Here is a 16,736-nt window from a genome sequence, read left to right on the forward strand (position 1 = left end):
GAGAGAGAGGGTGGGTGAGAGAGAGAGGGTGGGTGAGAGAGAGTGGGTGGGTGAGAGAGAGAGAGGGTGGGTGAGAGAGAGAGAGGGTGGGTGAGGGAGAGAGAGGGTGGGTGACAGAGAGAGAGAGAGGGTGGGCGACAGAGAGAGAGAGGGTGGGTGACAGAGAGAGAGGGTGGGTGTGGGGTGGTTGACTGACTGACACTTGGGTGGGTGGGTGACTGGTTTGGTGTCTGTAGTCTCACACACACACACTGGGAGGGGGCAGTCACACACATACACACTGGGAGGGGGCAGTCACACACACACACTGGGGGGGGCAGTCACACACACACACACACACACACACACCACACACACACACACACACACACACACACACACACACACACACACACACACACACACACACACACACACACACACACACACACACACACACAAGAGACACACACACCCACAGAGAGAGACACACACAGAGAGACACACACAGAGAGAGACACGCACAGACACACACACAAACACAGAGAAACACACAGAGATGCACAGACACACACACAGAGACACACAGAGACACACAGAGACACAAGACACACAGACAGAGACACACACACAGACACACAGACTCAGACACACACAGAGACACAGACTCAGACACACAGAGAGAGAGACACACACACACAGAGACACAGAATCAGACACACAGAAACAGAGACACACACACAAACACCCACCCACAGAGACACACCCACCCACAGAGATACATCCACCCAGAGAGACACACACACCCACAGAGAGAGACACACACAGAGAGAGACACACACAAACAGAGACACACAAACACAGAGACACACAAACACAGAGATACACACAGAGAGACGCACAGACACACAGACAGAGACACACAGACAGAGACACACAGACAGAGACACACAGACAGAGACACACAGACAGAGACACAGAGACACAAGACACACAGACAGAGACACGCACACAGACACACAGACTCAGACACACAGAGAGAGACACACACACACGCACACAGAGACACGCACACAGAGACACGCACACACAGAGACACGCACACACAGAGACACGCACACACAAAGAGAGACACACACACACAGAGACACACACCAAGACAGACACAGAGAGAGAGACACACACCAAGACAGACACAGAGAGACACACACACACACACAGAGAGAGACACACATACACACACAGACACACACAGAGAGAGAAACACGGAGAGACACACAGACACACAGAAAATTATATAAAGAATTTATTGACATTAATTAAAATTAAATAAAAAATGAAAATATTAATTAAAATTAAGACATTAATTGGACATTCCTCATTGTCATTCCTGACCTGACCTTGGGGCTTGTTTATATAATATAAAAAATGTGCAAAATAAATAGCATGGGAAATCAGAAATAGGGTTGTGTATTATTATAAATATATATGTTGCTACTTACACTTACAGTACTTATTGTACAGACTGTGTCACACGTGCAGCAGCAGCTCTGCCCCTGAGCAGCTCCAGACTGTCTGACACATCTTCTCCTGTGCTCCTCGTGGCAGTCACTGTTACAGGTCAGTCACATCAATGCGCCCTCCCCACCCCCCACCCGGCATCCGTCCAATCCCCTGCGGTCCTGCTGAGCTGCTCCCATCCTCCTCATCAAATGGCCATCAATCTCCTGCACCGTTATTCCCTGGTGGTGTGCTATGCTCATACTCCGACTCCCCCCCACCCGGCATCCTCACCCAATCCCCTGCGGCCCAGCATTCTACTATGAAGGAGTATGCCGGGGCGGGGCTTTGTAGAATGCCGGCCGGCCCGCAGGGGATTGGTTGAAGGATGTCAGGGGCGGGACTTTTGACAAAGTCCCACCCCGGCATCCTTCAACCAATCCCCTGTGGCCCGGCCGGAATTCTACCAAAGCCCCGCCCTGGCATACTCCTTCAACCAATCCTATGCGCCCCAGCAACAGACTCTATGTCTAAAGCCCAACCCCCCGGCAGCATTCTATTCTACCATTGAAAAAACTCACCAGCTGAGTCCCGCATCCTTCTCGCGCAGCTCCGCCGCCCCAGACTCGCGCACCGCTGCCGCTCCACATTTAAATACCTGTACAATGGCCAAAACCCGGGACATTTCCAGGACAGACAGGCAACCGGGACATGAATGAAAAAAACGGGACTGTCCCGGCAAAATCGAGACACCTGGTCACCCTATGCTCTGGACCATTTCATGCTTACTGTACCTAGGGACAATTTTTGCACTGATGTGTAAATCTCTAATTTTGAGTAATCGACTACTGTATGTGAATGTGGTAGAGTGGGCTCTCTATATTTTCATGAAGGTGTGTATGTATCTGTGTTTGAGAGACACCTTTTAGTGTTGAGAAAAGTGTGTGTGTGTGTTTGTGTGTGAGATCTCTGTGTGTTTGAAGGGCCTATTCATTACTGTGTTTCAGGAGTCTCTATGTCTGTATTTAAATAGACTAAGTTTTAGGGGGCTGTAGCTATGTGTGCGTTTGACAGGGACATGTGTGTGTAAGTTTGTAGTAGCTTTGTGTACATGTGTTTGAAGGAGCTCTGTAAGTTGGGGAGGGGGCTCATGGGGTGCTATGTTTTAATAGTTTTATTGCATATTTGTTATCTTACAAGGGTGCATTACAAATAGACACATACTGTACTTTACTAAGTCACTAAGACAAAGCGCTTTTGTGCTAGTTTGACCAGATTGCTTGTATGCTGTAATTGTTTCATTCTTTATTTATTACCATGTTTATGGCTATGTGGTGTTATGGCTATGTGGTGTTTTTTTTTCTTCATAAGACATTTACTTAATAGAAGATTGAGTGTTTACTCAACCACTAATAACTAATTTACTAGATAATTCAACTCCTGATTATAAAAACTGCCATATGTCTCTGTAATGCTGTAGTCAGATTAAACGTAATTATACTCCTAGCGCTGCTAAACTGTTGGGTTTGACAGTGGAGTTTTGAAGGCTTCTATAAATATATCTGAAGTTACAGAAAATTGTGGGAAGCAAGGAGGGATTTCTGCCTGTCTGAAATGAAGAGGTGTTATTTTCATTGACAGTAATACTTCCACAATACCTGTACACTTGCCAAATGATTGGAAAATGATTTTCAGCAGGAAATAAATGGTGTCAGTGATTACTTACATAAGGACTGTGCTAATAGGGGATATAAGGAGAGAGTTGAAAGCTGACAGTTGTTCACTCAGTATATGAAAAGGTCGAAAAGGGTTTTATAAAGAGGTCATTGTAATTGAAGTGGACTTGCAAAAATGGAACAAAAATATAAAAAGATAAGAACTAATAGCTGCAATAAAAATGTCACCATCCAAAAAGAACAAAAATATCCTAGAGGAATAAATATTATAAATGAAATGTATGTGTATATTTAATTTTTATAACACGAAAGGATTAAAACTGGTGACCACAGTAAAATCTGAAATGTATATAAGAGGAAAGACTAGAAAAACCCTGATTTGTGGGTTGCAATGTACACATTGGAATAATATTAATTATTTAATGTATTTTAACAGTATACAGTCCTACAAGCTGTAGTACTGTGAAGTGTAAAGCCAATCAGTAGACATTAAGATTAATGGCCTTATTCTATATCTGCCGATGTGGCCTTTCAGGCAGTTTTCGGATGAACATCCCCATTGAATTTTATGGGGATTTTTGCCCCCAAAATAGCCTAAACAGCCCCTGCGGCAGATTTAAAATGACCCCCTAACTTTAGTTTATCCACTTATCCAGGACAATAGGAATAATATTAATGTCAATATAATTTTATTGTATAATATTAAATTGTAATCTAACCTCTTTACCCAGCTCCAAAGGAGTTTATATCAGATTGACAATATACATGGCAGTGCTCAGTCACTCATACCTGTTCAATGCGCGGGGTAGGTACAGGCTAGGTGTCGATGCATGAATGTAACAAGGATGGACGCCAGGAAATTTTTTAAATGATATAGTGCTTTATTGGATATTTGTCAGTAATGCTTGACAGACATTGACAGATGCATTTATATTCAACAAGTACACACTGCAGAGTTACTAACACTGAGCACTCCTTAACCAAAAGCATGCTTCCTCCCGTTCAATAGTGAGAACAATCTTGAACCCATACTACTTTGTGCTTACTTAACGGGTCACGTTCCTTAACTGAAAACAACAAAGGGTGACAGGACACATCTTAATACATTAATCTTTAGACACAAACATAATTATAGGACTCACAGTGAGGCCCCATTCTGAACCCTAAAGAACCTGTTCCTAGACCATTGGATATATATATATATATATATATATATATATATACAATCTCCTATCTCCCTATAGTGACATCACTGGTCACAAGACATACAAGGGAGTGTCACCCCTTGTTCACAATGATCCTACTTCACATAATGGAAAGGGGAGTAACCTGAATGAGCCAACACAGTTAACTCATTAAAGCTGTTAACCCCTTAACTGAAATATTAGTCCCAAATGCGGGATACAGTTACATGATATTTAAACTAGAAATTATTACTGAAATTGTATATTCCCACAGTATTCCTACTAATAATCATCCAGCTCCAATCAGTTTTTTTTTAAATGAATATAACATGCTATTCCTATATGCCTCCTGCTTAACAATGTAATGCTGACTTATATAAGTTTAGTTTTGGTTTCTTGGTACCTAAAGCGTAAAAGGTTTGGCTTGGGCAACTGATCAGAAAGGGGGCATTTTGTGTTCCTTGTGGCTATGCAGCATTCGTGACTTTGGCTGCCTGTGTCCTGGTACAGCAATTTTTGACTTGCACTGGATTTCTATACAATCTATATTTACACTAATAGATATTTAAAGGCTGGGAGCTGTGAATATTATGTTATCTAGAAATAACTTTCAGGTCATTATCTGGCATTTTCAGATGCTCCATTTCCTTTGTTAATTGAATGAATTGGCAATTGATGTGTTGTCTGACAAAATTGATATGATTATTGTACCATGGTCTTTACCTACTAATGTACCTGGACAGTAATGAGTGAATATTCTATGTTGGCAAACAAGGGGGGATATTAAGTCCAGGTTTAATTCAGAAGGAGATGTGCTTATACTGATCTGTTATCACAAAAATTTTTTTGTAAACATGCAGTTATGAAAATGAAATCATTGCAGGTATACTTGTTATCGCATACTTTCATATGCATATTTTTCACATTTCCTTGCCTTTTCAGAAAATTAAATATGACTTTGAAATTATGCTATAAAGCAACTTAATGGCTAAGTTACACTGGTAAATAATGCTGTGTTATACAAGTCACACTTAAGTTATATGTATCTATAAGTATTTACCACACTTAGGGCCTTATGCAGAGAGCATCGTTATTTCGAAATTCGCCATTTTTTGTACAATTTCGCGCAGAAACCGGCAGAAAATGGCGAGTTCCGAAAAACGCGCCATTTTGTTTTTTCAATTGCTAAAACTCGCCTCGCGGCTGGCGAGAACCTCCATCTCGCCATTTTTAAAACTCTCCGAATGCAGAGAGGTGCGAACGGCATAAAGCGGCTGTTCGCGCCAAAAAATGGCGCGATTCTCGCATTTTTGCCGCGCCAGGAAAAGATGGCAAGATGGCGCTCGCCGCCTATAGTAAAGGGGAAAAAAAGGCGCGAATTTGTTTTTACACGTTTCTGAAGCGCGCATCTCGCCAATTTAAACTCGCCACACGCATCCATGTTAAACATAGCAGAATTCGCACTTTTCTGCATATGGAGAATAAAACTCTCCAAAAAAGCTACTTTTTATGAAATTCGCCAATTTTAAAATTCTATGCTCTCTGCATGAGGCCCTTAGGGCCTTATGCAGAGAGCATCGTTATTTCGAAATTCGCCATTTTTTGTACAATTTCGCGCAGAAACCGGCAGAAAATGGCGAGTTCCAAAAAACGCGCCATTTTGTTTTTTCAATTGCTAAAACTCGCCTCGCGGCTGGCGAGAACCTCCATCTCGCCATTTTTAAAACTCTCCGAATGCAGAGAGGTGCGAACGGCATAAAGCGGCTGTTTGCGCCAAAAAATGGCGCGATTCTCGCATTTTTGCCGCGCCAGGAAAAGATGGCAAGATGGCGCTCACCGCCTATAGTAAAGGGGAAAAAAAGGCGCGAATTTGTTTTTACACGTTTCTGAAGCGCGCATCTCGCCAATTTAAACTCGCCACACGCATCCATGTTAAACATAGCAGAATTCGCACTTTTCTGCATATGGAGAATAAAACTCTCCAAAAAAGCTACTTTTTATGAAATTCGCCAATCTTAAAATTCTATGCTCTCTGCATGAGGCCCTTAGTTAAGTTATGGTGGGTTAAAAAAAAGTGACAAAACACCCCCACAGTAAAGCATATAGCAAATGGAAATATTACAGTCTGCTCATTTGCATGTCTTAGACAGGTCTGCAACCCCACCTTTCACCATTATCACACAGCACTTCCACTGCAGCAAGGGATTCTGGGAAATGACATGTAAATGACCACACAGCGCCACCTTTTGCTTCAAATCCACATGACATATAAGTATTTATATAGCGCCACCAATGTACGGTGCACTTTACAAAATTAACAAGACAGTATAGGGAGATAATACACAACGATTCAGAGGTGTGTTAAACAGGAAGTAAAACAATGTGAATTAGGGAATTACTTTCCCTACATAGCTTACGATCTAAATTGAATAATGGGAAACTTGCATAATACAATAGTAACAAGTGCAGTATGGAACATAAGGAGCCACAAGTGAGAGGTTTCAGGCATTAGAGTACTGTAGAAACAAATGGAGCAGAGAGGAGACAGCCTTCAGCAGAGCATTAGGGAAGAGAAGGGACAAAGCTGGAGATTAGAGCTGAGATGTAGGAGGAGGTAGAAGAAGATAGAGCCTTGAAGGAGAGTAATATAATTTTACAGTTAATGCAGAGTATGGTGGCGAGCCATTGTAGGGATTTTAGGAGGTATGGGGCAGACAGACCTAGATGACAGTGAGAACTCTTGCAGTTGCATTTTGAACATAAGCTTGGCGTTATTGAAAAACCTGGACAGTTCCAGTAGATGTATTGGACATAGATCTCTTCTAGGATGGATTTACTTGACGTAAAGTATTATAACTTTGATTATCTTCTCCTCTATTTCTTGTAACCACTCCCCAAGACACTTAGTGGCACAAGCTGGGCAGCACTTCCATAAAGAATCGTAACACCCTGACATAAAGTACTCCTAACACACTGGCACTATCAAAAGTACCACCAAATTCATGCAAAATGATAAATGATCAAATATTTGGAGCAATGCTTCAATGTATGATCTTTGATGCCGTAATTAAGTGGGCGTAAAATAAATAATTATTGGGCTAAAGATAATGATTGTAGGGGCATACATACTCATCCTCCATCTCCACTAGCTTTAATACCCCTCTCACATGACCCATGCCTGCACTTCAGTAGTGAAAGTCACCTCCTCTTTCTGCTGCACTTGACCTTAGATAGGTCCTCTTATCTAGGCCCAGAATTTGCAGGGATAAAGGACAGGAAAGGAAGATCAACACTCCCCTCTTAAATAAAGCTGCTTCCTTTCCAAACTCTGTACAATCTTCGTTGTATGAACACACACAAATGCAATTTAAGACTCAGCAAAATATTTGATGGGATTGGTGAAATTCTGCTGCTTTGTTTATAATGTGTATTCCCAGTTCTACCATTATAGTGAGCTTGATAACTTCAGAAAAAGCCTACAGTATGAAAGGAAATTGATTGAAGCCCTGCGATCAGATGTAATCCCAGAGGCTTAACTCACAATTTGGACCAGCTTTCTGTTGTCTGGATAACACAAAACATTACCACCCAGATCTTACATGTGGAAATTATTTATTTATTATTTGCTAACAGACCAGGTCTTGTTTTTATAGTACAGAGAATTAGTAGTTCAGCTAAGATTAATAGCATAACTTGCCTAATGTAGTGGCAATCTATTAATCTTCTCTGAGCTAAACTTTGAGCTTTTCATTTTTTTAAGGAAGTTATCATCCACTAGTTAATCATGTGTGTGTTAATCATTTGCAGTTATGCATGGTCACGTACAAGTTGATTTAGGAATGGTTTGCATTTGCAAACATAAATCACTGACTGTAGCTGATTAATAAACTGATGTAGGATGGGATTGGAAGCAACTGTTTTGAACAAAGTTATGCTTGTATCAATGCCCAATATAAGTATTTAGTGCAAGGCTTTAGAAGAGCTTGTTCAGAACAAATGTATGGGCAATGGTGAGATCTGCCTGCAGACATTGTTAATCTTTAAGATTATTTTTATTTTATTTCTATGAGTAGTTAACCTCAGATATCTCGAGGCTTCAGTTAACTAAGTGCAGTGTACAGTATGTGTGTGGCTCGGACAACACAGAGGAGACTGGGGAGGGTAAGAACCTGAATGAAGACCTGTGGAAGGAGAAGGAAATTGTTGATGAGGTTAAAGCAGTAATGTCCCAGCAGCACGGATTGCTGTTTAAAGCTATATATGGAGGGATCAAAGATTATTATTATTATTACCTTTCTTCTCTGAACTGTTCGAGTGCACTAGTAGGGTGTGCACTGTTCTTATCCCAAGCATCCCCTGTAGCTGGAGAAGAAGCTGCCTAACTTGTTCCAAAGATTTTATCACACCCAGAGGGAGATATTGCCCACATTGTCCTAGTATGTGAGTCTCACATTAACTGTGTGAGACTTTATTGGACTTTGTGGTGAAGTGGTTGAAGTGCTTGTCTTGAGAACACAAACCTTGAGTTCAGAAATTAGGTAAATTAAATAGGAACTATATTAACAGTGTTGATCCCAGAAGAATCAAAAAAGGTTCCCTCTATTATTAGCACTCTATGTTGGAGTTCAATAGGCAGACTACAGAGGTCCAACAGATAATTACTGTGATTAGGTCTATTGACCTATATAGGAACCGGGAAGATCAGGAAAAAATAATAAAGTTTTATTCAAATATTCGTTACAAAACACATATATAACATTCACACATTAAAATAACCCCGTTGTGAAGTGGCCCACACGAAACGATCGTCGGGACGTGTGATGTCATTCATGACGTCATCAGAAGTGGCGGCGTCTTTCGATTCAGGCAGCAGATAGACACCTCTACAGTCAGGCTTGTATCAGTGACGGAGACCTCCGTGTTACCATTGACGCGCTGTGGTCCTATCTATTACTGTTTTGTGACGGTTGTGCTCTGTTTTCCTTATGTGAGAATATTGATAAGATCCACATAGGGAATCCACCCTGTAGCATGTATACATATGCATTTAGTAACGGTGGTTGTTCCAACTTATGAGATGGTATTATTAGAACCATTTTTCCACCAAAGACTTACTATATTACGGAACATACAGACATATTCATGGCTATAATATAGGAGTACTTTATGCATTAAGAGCAGATATCTAGTACACATAGCTGGTACTTATAGGTGATACTATACTGAGATATAACTGCTATATACCAGTATACTTATACATGTGATACAGGGAGGACAGTACCTAAGAATCTGTATTGATGGATTAGATTGGTCCTATTCTGAGATTAATCTTCACTGTATATAGCCGTATTATGCTATTACTATTCTGCTGACTTGTATGATATTCGGATCAATTTAAAATAGACGCTAGCAATCTGAACCTATGAATGGAAAAGGATACTTACCTTTATAGATTGCATGTTTAGCCAATTCACTATGGGGTTATTTTAATGTGTGAATGTTATATATGTTTTTTTTAACCAATATTTGAATAAAACTTTATTATTTTTTCCTAATCTTCCCGGTTCCTATAGGTCAATAGACCTAATCACAGTAATTATCTGTTGGACCACTGTAGTCCGCCTATTGAACTCCAACATAGAGTGCTAATAATAGAGGGAGCCTTTTTTGATTCTTCTGGGATCAACACTGTTAATATAGTTCTTTTTTCCCCTCTGAGCACCTGTTTAAATTCATTTTCACTGTATAAAGTACATATGGGATTAGCGGTCTTATCTCCTTTATATAAATTAAATAGGACACAAGATGATGGGGTCCAACGGTGTCACATACTGGAAAAGGGTCAATAGGCAGAGACACTATGATACAGTACATCCAAGCTACATTACTTGCTATTGCCCACTTTATTTAAGCAAGTAACAGGAATGGCCTACCATTGATGTGTGTTTTTTCTACCTGCAGTCCATTTTTAACCTGGAGAGATGTACAGCATATCATTGTCAGGACCTCCCGCCAAGGACACCTAAATGCTCCTGACTGGAAAACGAATGCGGCAGGACAGAAGGGTAAGGTTTCTTTTGTTTCTTGGTAGCGTTCTGCTAATTACGATGGCCAGTCCTCCGCACCATAAAGAAACATTCTGAGTAACTGTTCCTATCAATGCTCTGCTTTCCTGACAATCAGCCTAACCTTAAAAAAAAGAGGATATGATGATTTGAGTATGAAAATAATCTGGATTAAAACCTGAATTGGAATATTACATATATTATTATATTATTATTGGTTTCAGTGCACATGTGCCATTTATTAGGGGGGTTGCACATGTTGGAAATGGGAATGAAGAGGAGGGCAAAACGGACTTATGCAAAAAATTATTTAATCAGTGACAAATTAAACATTTTGGTTGCAACAATGAACCTTGATAAAGGTTGCATGTTGCAACCGAAACGTTGGATTTTGGGCTGATTAAATTCGTTGTGCCCTCCTCTTCATTCCCATGTGCACATTATTTTGTTGGGCTGTCCAAGAAAGCCTTTCTTGGGCAGGAGCACCGGCATTGTTTGACTATTTTTCCATGGGTGTGGAGTGCCTGGGGAACCACAACTGTTCTACTTGGTTACATATGTTGGGCCATGAAAGAACCCAACACCGTTTTTATTCAGATACATACATTTGATTTAATTCTCAGGTTTGTGCTTTATTTGGATATATAAATGGCCAACACAGGGTTTATTCACCATTCTGCTGTGAAATATATGCTGGCAAAGATTGGCCAAAGATATTAAACTACCTGGATTAACTAAAGATATCAGATGCCACTGACTCTTCAGTGGTGACCACACCAGTATTTAACTTAATTTACTTTGGCCATATTGTGTGCACCATTGAATTAATATTCCTTGTACTCTTCTAATTAGACATTTTTGGAAGTATCTTTTATTTATGTTTGCTTTACACAAAAAAATGTGATAAACATGACTAATTCAAATGCACTGCAATTAAACTTCATATACTACACTTTAGTGTTACTGGGAATAATATCCCTATTTTATCCATCCAGATTCACTGATTTTCTTTTTTAAGTGCAACATTGTCTTTGTGCATGGGAATCTTGAGGGTATGAAAAGTACTGTCAAAAGACATCTTTATAGTACAATCAAATATACAGTAGTGTAGGATTACAAAAGGCTAAAATTGGAAACAAGTTAAGATGTGTATCCATGAGTCACTACTCTTCATCTTGCAGCAATTGTACCGTACAGTAATTGCAGCAATACTGTACATGAAGAAATATGAAATAACTGGAATGTCCCAATGTTGTATGAATATAACATATAGCCTATAAATTACTGATCAACCCTGAATGAAAACAGAAGAACAAAAATAGTGTAATACTGTAATATGAATGGTATAAATCGTAGAAGATATGAAACATTTACTCATATTTTATGTGAGCAATATAGGCATTTCGCTTGTTCCAAGTAACCGACTTATGTAATGTAACTGGGTCATCACAGGAGGGACAGGATACTCCCAGAGATAAGTTAGCAAACGTAAACAGTAGGACCCTCAGGGTCAGGTAATGAGCGGTACAGTCCTGGGGAAACCCCTGTTGTTGCGAGCCCACGTGGTGGCCATTCACAGAAAGTCACTTCGTATAGGATTCAGATGTCCTGGATGATCCTCCGCACTACCTCTGGTCTGGGAGCTATACTTGGTGTCTGCAGTGTCGCCCTACTCGTTTTGTCAGATTAGACTTCTTCAAGGGGCATTGCCTGACCCTGAGAGTCCTACTGTCTACGTTTGCTAATTTATCTCAGGGAGTATCCTGTCCCTCCAGTGATGACCCAGTTACATTACATAAGTTGGTTACTTGGAACAACCAAAATGCCTATATATAATGCTCACATAAAATGTGAGTACATTTATCATATCTTCTGCGATTTATACCATTCATATACAGTATTACACTGTTTTTGTTTTTCTGTTTTCTGTTCTCTTTTTTTTACTCACCTGGATGAGTGCGCTTCGGACTCTTTTTGCTGTCACCTCTGTAGTGGATTTGGATCGAATCTACACCATTGCTGCACCCATCACAATACATCGATTAATGTAAAATTTATGATTGACTACAGTATACGCTATATTGTTACACCGTATTTTTACGCTCGTTCTCTTGTCCTTATCAACCCTGAATGACATTGTTTCTGTGAGCAGCCAGAATAGCAGTTTTTATACAAAATACAGATCTTTCTTTGCCTTTTCAAGGTAAGTTTCAAGAGGGGAACAAAGAAAGAGAGGCACGAACATAAAAATTAGAGAAGAAACAGGATAGAGGTATACAAAGGGACTTCTAGAATTTCACTTGACAATATTTACTACAGTACATCACTGATGTCCTTAAATCTTGCCAGGAGTAACAATTAACACCCACTTTCATGGATGAACGGATTGCTAGAAAGACATTCTCAAGAGTATTATTTTGGCATTTTGTTGGCAGCGAGCTGAGAAATGCAACCTTGTTAGATTAAGAAGTGGAGACATTTTGTTTAAAAAGGGAAATGGAACAAAACCAACACAAATGAAGCAAAGTGCTGTGTTGCTTCATGCAACCCCCATAATGTGTTTTGTTGACACAGTACATGGTTGTTTAAACCCCATCATTACCAGATGAGTTTACATAAATAAATAAATAAATTAAAAGTTTTTTTGTGAAAACCACTGGAGATAAAGGCAGACTGCCAGCTAGATGCCGCTGTTGTTAGGGAGATATTTGTGATATGTCCCATTCCAAAACTGCAATACATTTCATATGTACTTTTCACTCCGCTCACTCACTCAATCAGTGCCCAGCTAAAATATTATATTGATTTATACTCTTAGAAATCAGAGGCAAATATGTTGCTTAACTACAGTATGTGGTTTCTTATTACATTGCTTTATTGTATTATGGTGTTCTTTCTCTTTCCTTGGGCTTTTAATATGTGCTTTCCTGGGACCGCAGACAGGTATAACACAGTGGTTTCTGACACTAGATTAAGTGGGTAGGAGAGTTGGGGATTGAATGGAAGGGGACAGGGCTGTCAGGAACTGAATTGGGGGGGAAGGGAATGATATGGTCTGATGGGGGTGGTGTACTTTTTGGGGGAAGGCAGGGTGACTTATTTTTGCCTCCTCTCTTTCTTCTGTGTTGCTGGAGCTGGGAGAACTCCTAAGGCAAATCAGGGCCTCTTCTAATCCCTCCACTCAGCTGCTTCCATCACATGTGCAGATCATATCGCCTTCTCTGAAGAAGCTTCTCTGCTTCTCATCTCTGATACACACTGATTCATCTGCAGCAGAGATGAGGAGCAGGGAGATATCTGTAAGGGAAGGGAGTCACTGAGTGGCGGGGGCAGGGACAAGCTCTGATCTGCCTCAGAAGTGCTACCAGTTAAATTAATCGGCGAGCTGGTAGAAGGAAGAGGGAGAGACAATCCTTCCCTCAGAAGGGACGGCAGGATAAAGGGAGGAACCCAGAGCTGTCCCAATCTTACCGGGACACTTGGGAGTTACGGTTTTACTCTCCTGAAATTAGATACCTTAGTAGTTCTACATCATGGAAACATAACTATTTTGGGGCGGAAACCCTATTGTGTTGTAGCTTTTGGCTTTCCAAGTTTGATTGCATTCACTGCTGACTAAAAATTATTATTTGGTGCAGTTAACATGCATTCGTATTTACATCTTCCATTCATGTTGTTGTTGATGTTACTTTTATTTATGTAACCCTTATTCCCCCCCCCCCCCCGACTCTTCGGTGGTGCATACCTGCGTGGAACAGGAGGGCCTGAGCTTCCTGCGTTGTTATTGGGGGGACAGGACCAGGCTTCTGGGGTGGTAGCCTCCATGCTGTCTTAGTGGTGCAGAGCCTCCATCTTCTATACTCCCAGGAATATGGGATAGGACCTGTATAGAAGAACCTCCCTGTTCCAGGGGTTGAATGCTCCAAACTCACAACACAGTCTTTGTATAAAAGTATAGTCTCTTTATTGGTCAGACCAGCAACTCCAAATGTAGTGGCAACCAGCAGCCACAACAACAACAGCAAAGCCCCGTTATTCACTCTCCTCCTCTCCTTTCCTCCAAGTCTCTCCTCCGACAGGATGGTCTGGGCTGGGGCGTCAATACCCCGCAGCCCACCTCAGAGGTTAGCCTCTGGGTGGAGACTGGATTCTCCCCATCACCCCCAGCCGCGGGGTGAGGGGCATTGGTCCACCGGGTCTATTGTGCTATCAGCTCTACTCAAAAAGGCTGAGTCTCTCCGCTCCTCTCTCTGATCCTGTACGGCTGCACAGGTGAGACCGCACTGTCTCCTCCAACTCCTCGGACAGCACTGGACTCGAACTCGCCCAGGACTAACAGAACTGTCACTTACAGGAGCGGCTGCTAAATATAGAGTCAGCGCACCCCTAATGATGTCAGCAGAGCCTCCCCTCTGTCTCGTGCCTGCAGCAGAGTCAGGGGCCTGCGTCTACCACTCAGGGCAGGACTAGGAAGGGGGAAAACCCATGATAACTACTGGTGCCTGCCCTTAACAGGACTTACCACAGTAGAAGGAAGATAGGTATAGCCGGTGCTGTTTACAGGGGGCTACATTTATATAAATGTATTTACTACTTAATAATGTACCTACCTATGTATTGCATTATTCAAAAGCTTCTGGATATTTACATCAACATTTTAGATGTGCTACAGGGTTCTTTATTTCCGCTAAAAAAAACACACTCCTAAAATGACTATAACAGGACAGAGGGTGCATTTAACCAAATTTTCCATTAGACCATACATTATACGTTGTTTTCTAGATATGGTATCATCCCTAATACCTATCCTGCTATCCAAGGATTGTCACTGGATCTAAGCTGAGATTTTATTTTGCAAACTTTTTTAACAATAGGATTAAAGCAGGGGGGCTCCAGAGCTGAACCCCATTAATTTCAGCTCTGGGGACCCTTTGATTCCAGAGAGATACCTCCATAGTAGGTGCTGGTAGCTGCTTTGCTCAGTTAGCAGGGATCACATAATGACCGCTTTTCATAGCTCCAGCACCCTGCGGGCCAATAGGAACCCGTGATGTCATCCGGTGAGGCTTCCTATTGGCCCATGCGACGAGGGAGCTTTGACAATCACAGCGATACCTGCACCCCTTCGGAGGTAAGTATCTCTGGAAGCAGTGGTCCTCAGTACCAAAATGTAATGGGGTTCAGATCCAGAGACCCCCTGCTTCAAACCTTTGTTTAAAAAAATGGATTGCTCATTCAAATGTAATTATACTATTACACACTGACACTTGCATTAAAAACAAACAAAAAAAAAAAAAACCTGTTGTACGTAACCTACAACTATACTATCTAGTGTTTGTGTGCATTACTGGGGATGTGTTACTTGCTGCTGGGCCCACTGGTAAACAAACATATGAGAAATTGGGTGCTCCAATGATTTCGGAATATATATAGTCTTATATCAGTAATCCTTATGATTGAAACTCTAGTATGGTTGAAACTCTAGTATGACTCTAGTATGGAGTGGGTAAAGTACGGTATCTTGAGTGATAAACCAGTGAGATGAGAATCTAATATCTCCTGAACCAAACAATCAAGGTGATAGTAAATCAACTTGAAGTTATCTCATTGGAGAAAAACTTAATCAATACTGGACTTTAGGAACACTCTTCAAATAACAACATGTTGAATAAATCTTACCCACTCCTGAGGCTCCCCGAGTCTATGATGGCATGTCCAGCCGCAAATGTAGAAATCCAATGGCCAAAGAAGAAAAAAGCAGCGCACTTCCAGGGAGCCAGGGGGTAAAAAATGTCCATCTTTATTAAAAAAAATGAACATCACCCAAGGGAGTTGTGCAACCTCCTACGTGTTTCAGACTGGAGTAAACTGGTAAACATGCCTGGAAGGCACAACTTGATCTTAGGAAAGCGAAGGCCTGCTAAATCTGCTACTTTATCCCTTTTGTGACCATTTTCCTGTAGTATATTAGCCTGCAGCAGTAGCTGGCTGAAGTTATTTAAATCAATAATTCTCCAGCATCAAAAAACAGAAAACTTATTTCACCAGGGAAGTGGAAATGCTTCTTTAAATAGAAGGGGGGGGGGGTCAAAATAAACAAACTTATCTATGTGTAGCCATGCCTGGTTTTGGCTACCAGTTTGCCCTCCCTGACATGCAAGCCATGGTAACAGTTCAGGCAGTGTCAGGACCAATAACCATGGGTTTTCCCCACAGTAGCAGCTCTCTTGAGTGACTGGGGAGGAGGTGGGACAAGGCCTATGTTCTGCCCAATCCTGGGCTCAGACTTGTACCTTCCCTCTCTGTACTTGAGGAGCACAGTTAAATTGTTT

At 41.2% G+C, this 16,736-nt stretch overlaps 1 protein-coding gene across 2 annotated transcripts in view; it reads left to right on the plus strand.

Annotated features, from left to right (window-relative positions):
* PCSK5 (proprotein convertase subtilisin/kexin type 5) overlaps positions 1-16,736 on the plus strand; it is a 470,036-nt gene that overhangs the window by 267,591 nt on the left and 185,709 nt on the right. For both annotated transcript variants that reach the window (XM_075598528.1, XM_075598537.1), the window contains exon 10: positions 10,301-10,404. In XM_075598528.1, the coding sequence (XP_075454643.1) occupies positions 10,301-10,404 (104 nt within the window). The remainder of the gene's footprint in view (positions 1-10,300; positions 10,405-16,736) is intronic.

This window comes from Ascaphus truei, chromosome 1, assembly GCF_040206685.1.
Source record: "Ascaphus truei isolate aAscTru1 chromosome 1, aAscTru1.hap1, whole genome shotgun sequence".
NCBI classification, from domain to species: domain Eukaryota; kingdom Metazoa; phylum Chordata; class Amphibia; order Anura; family Ascaphidae; genus Ascaphus; species Ascaphus truei.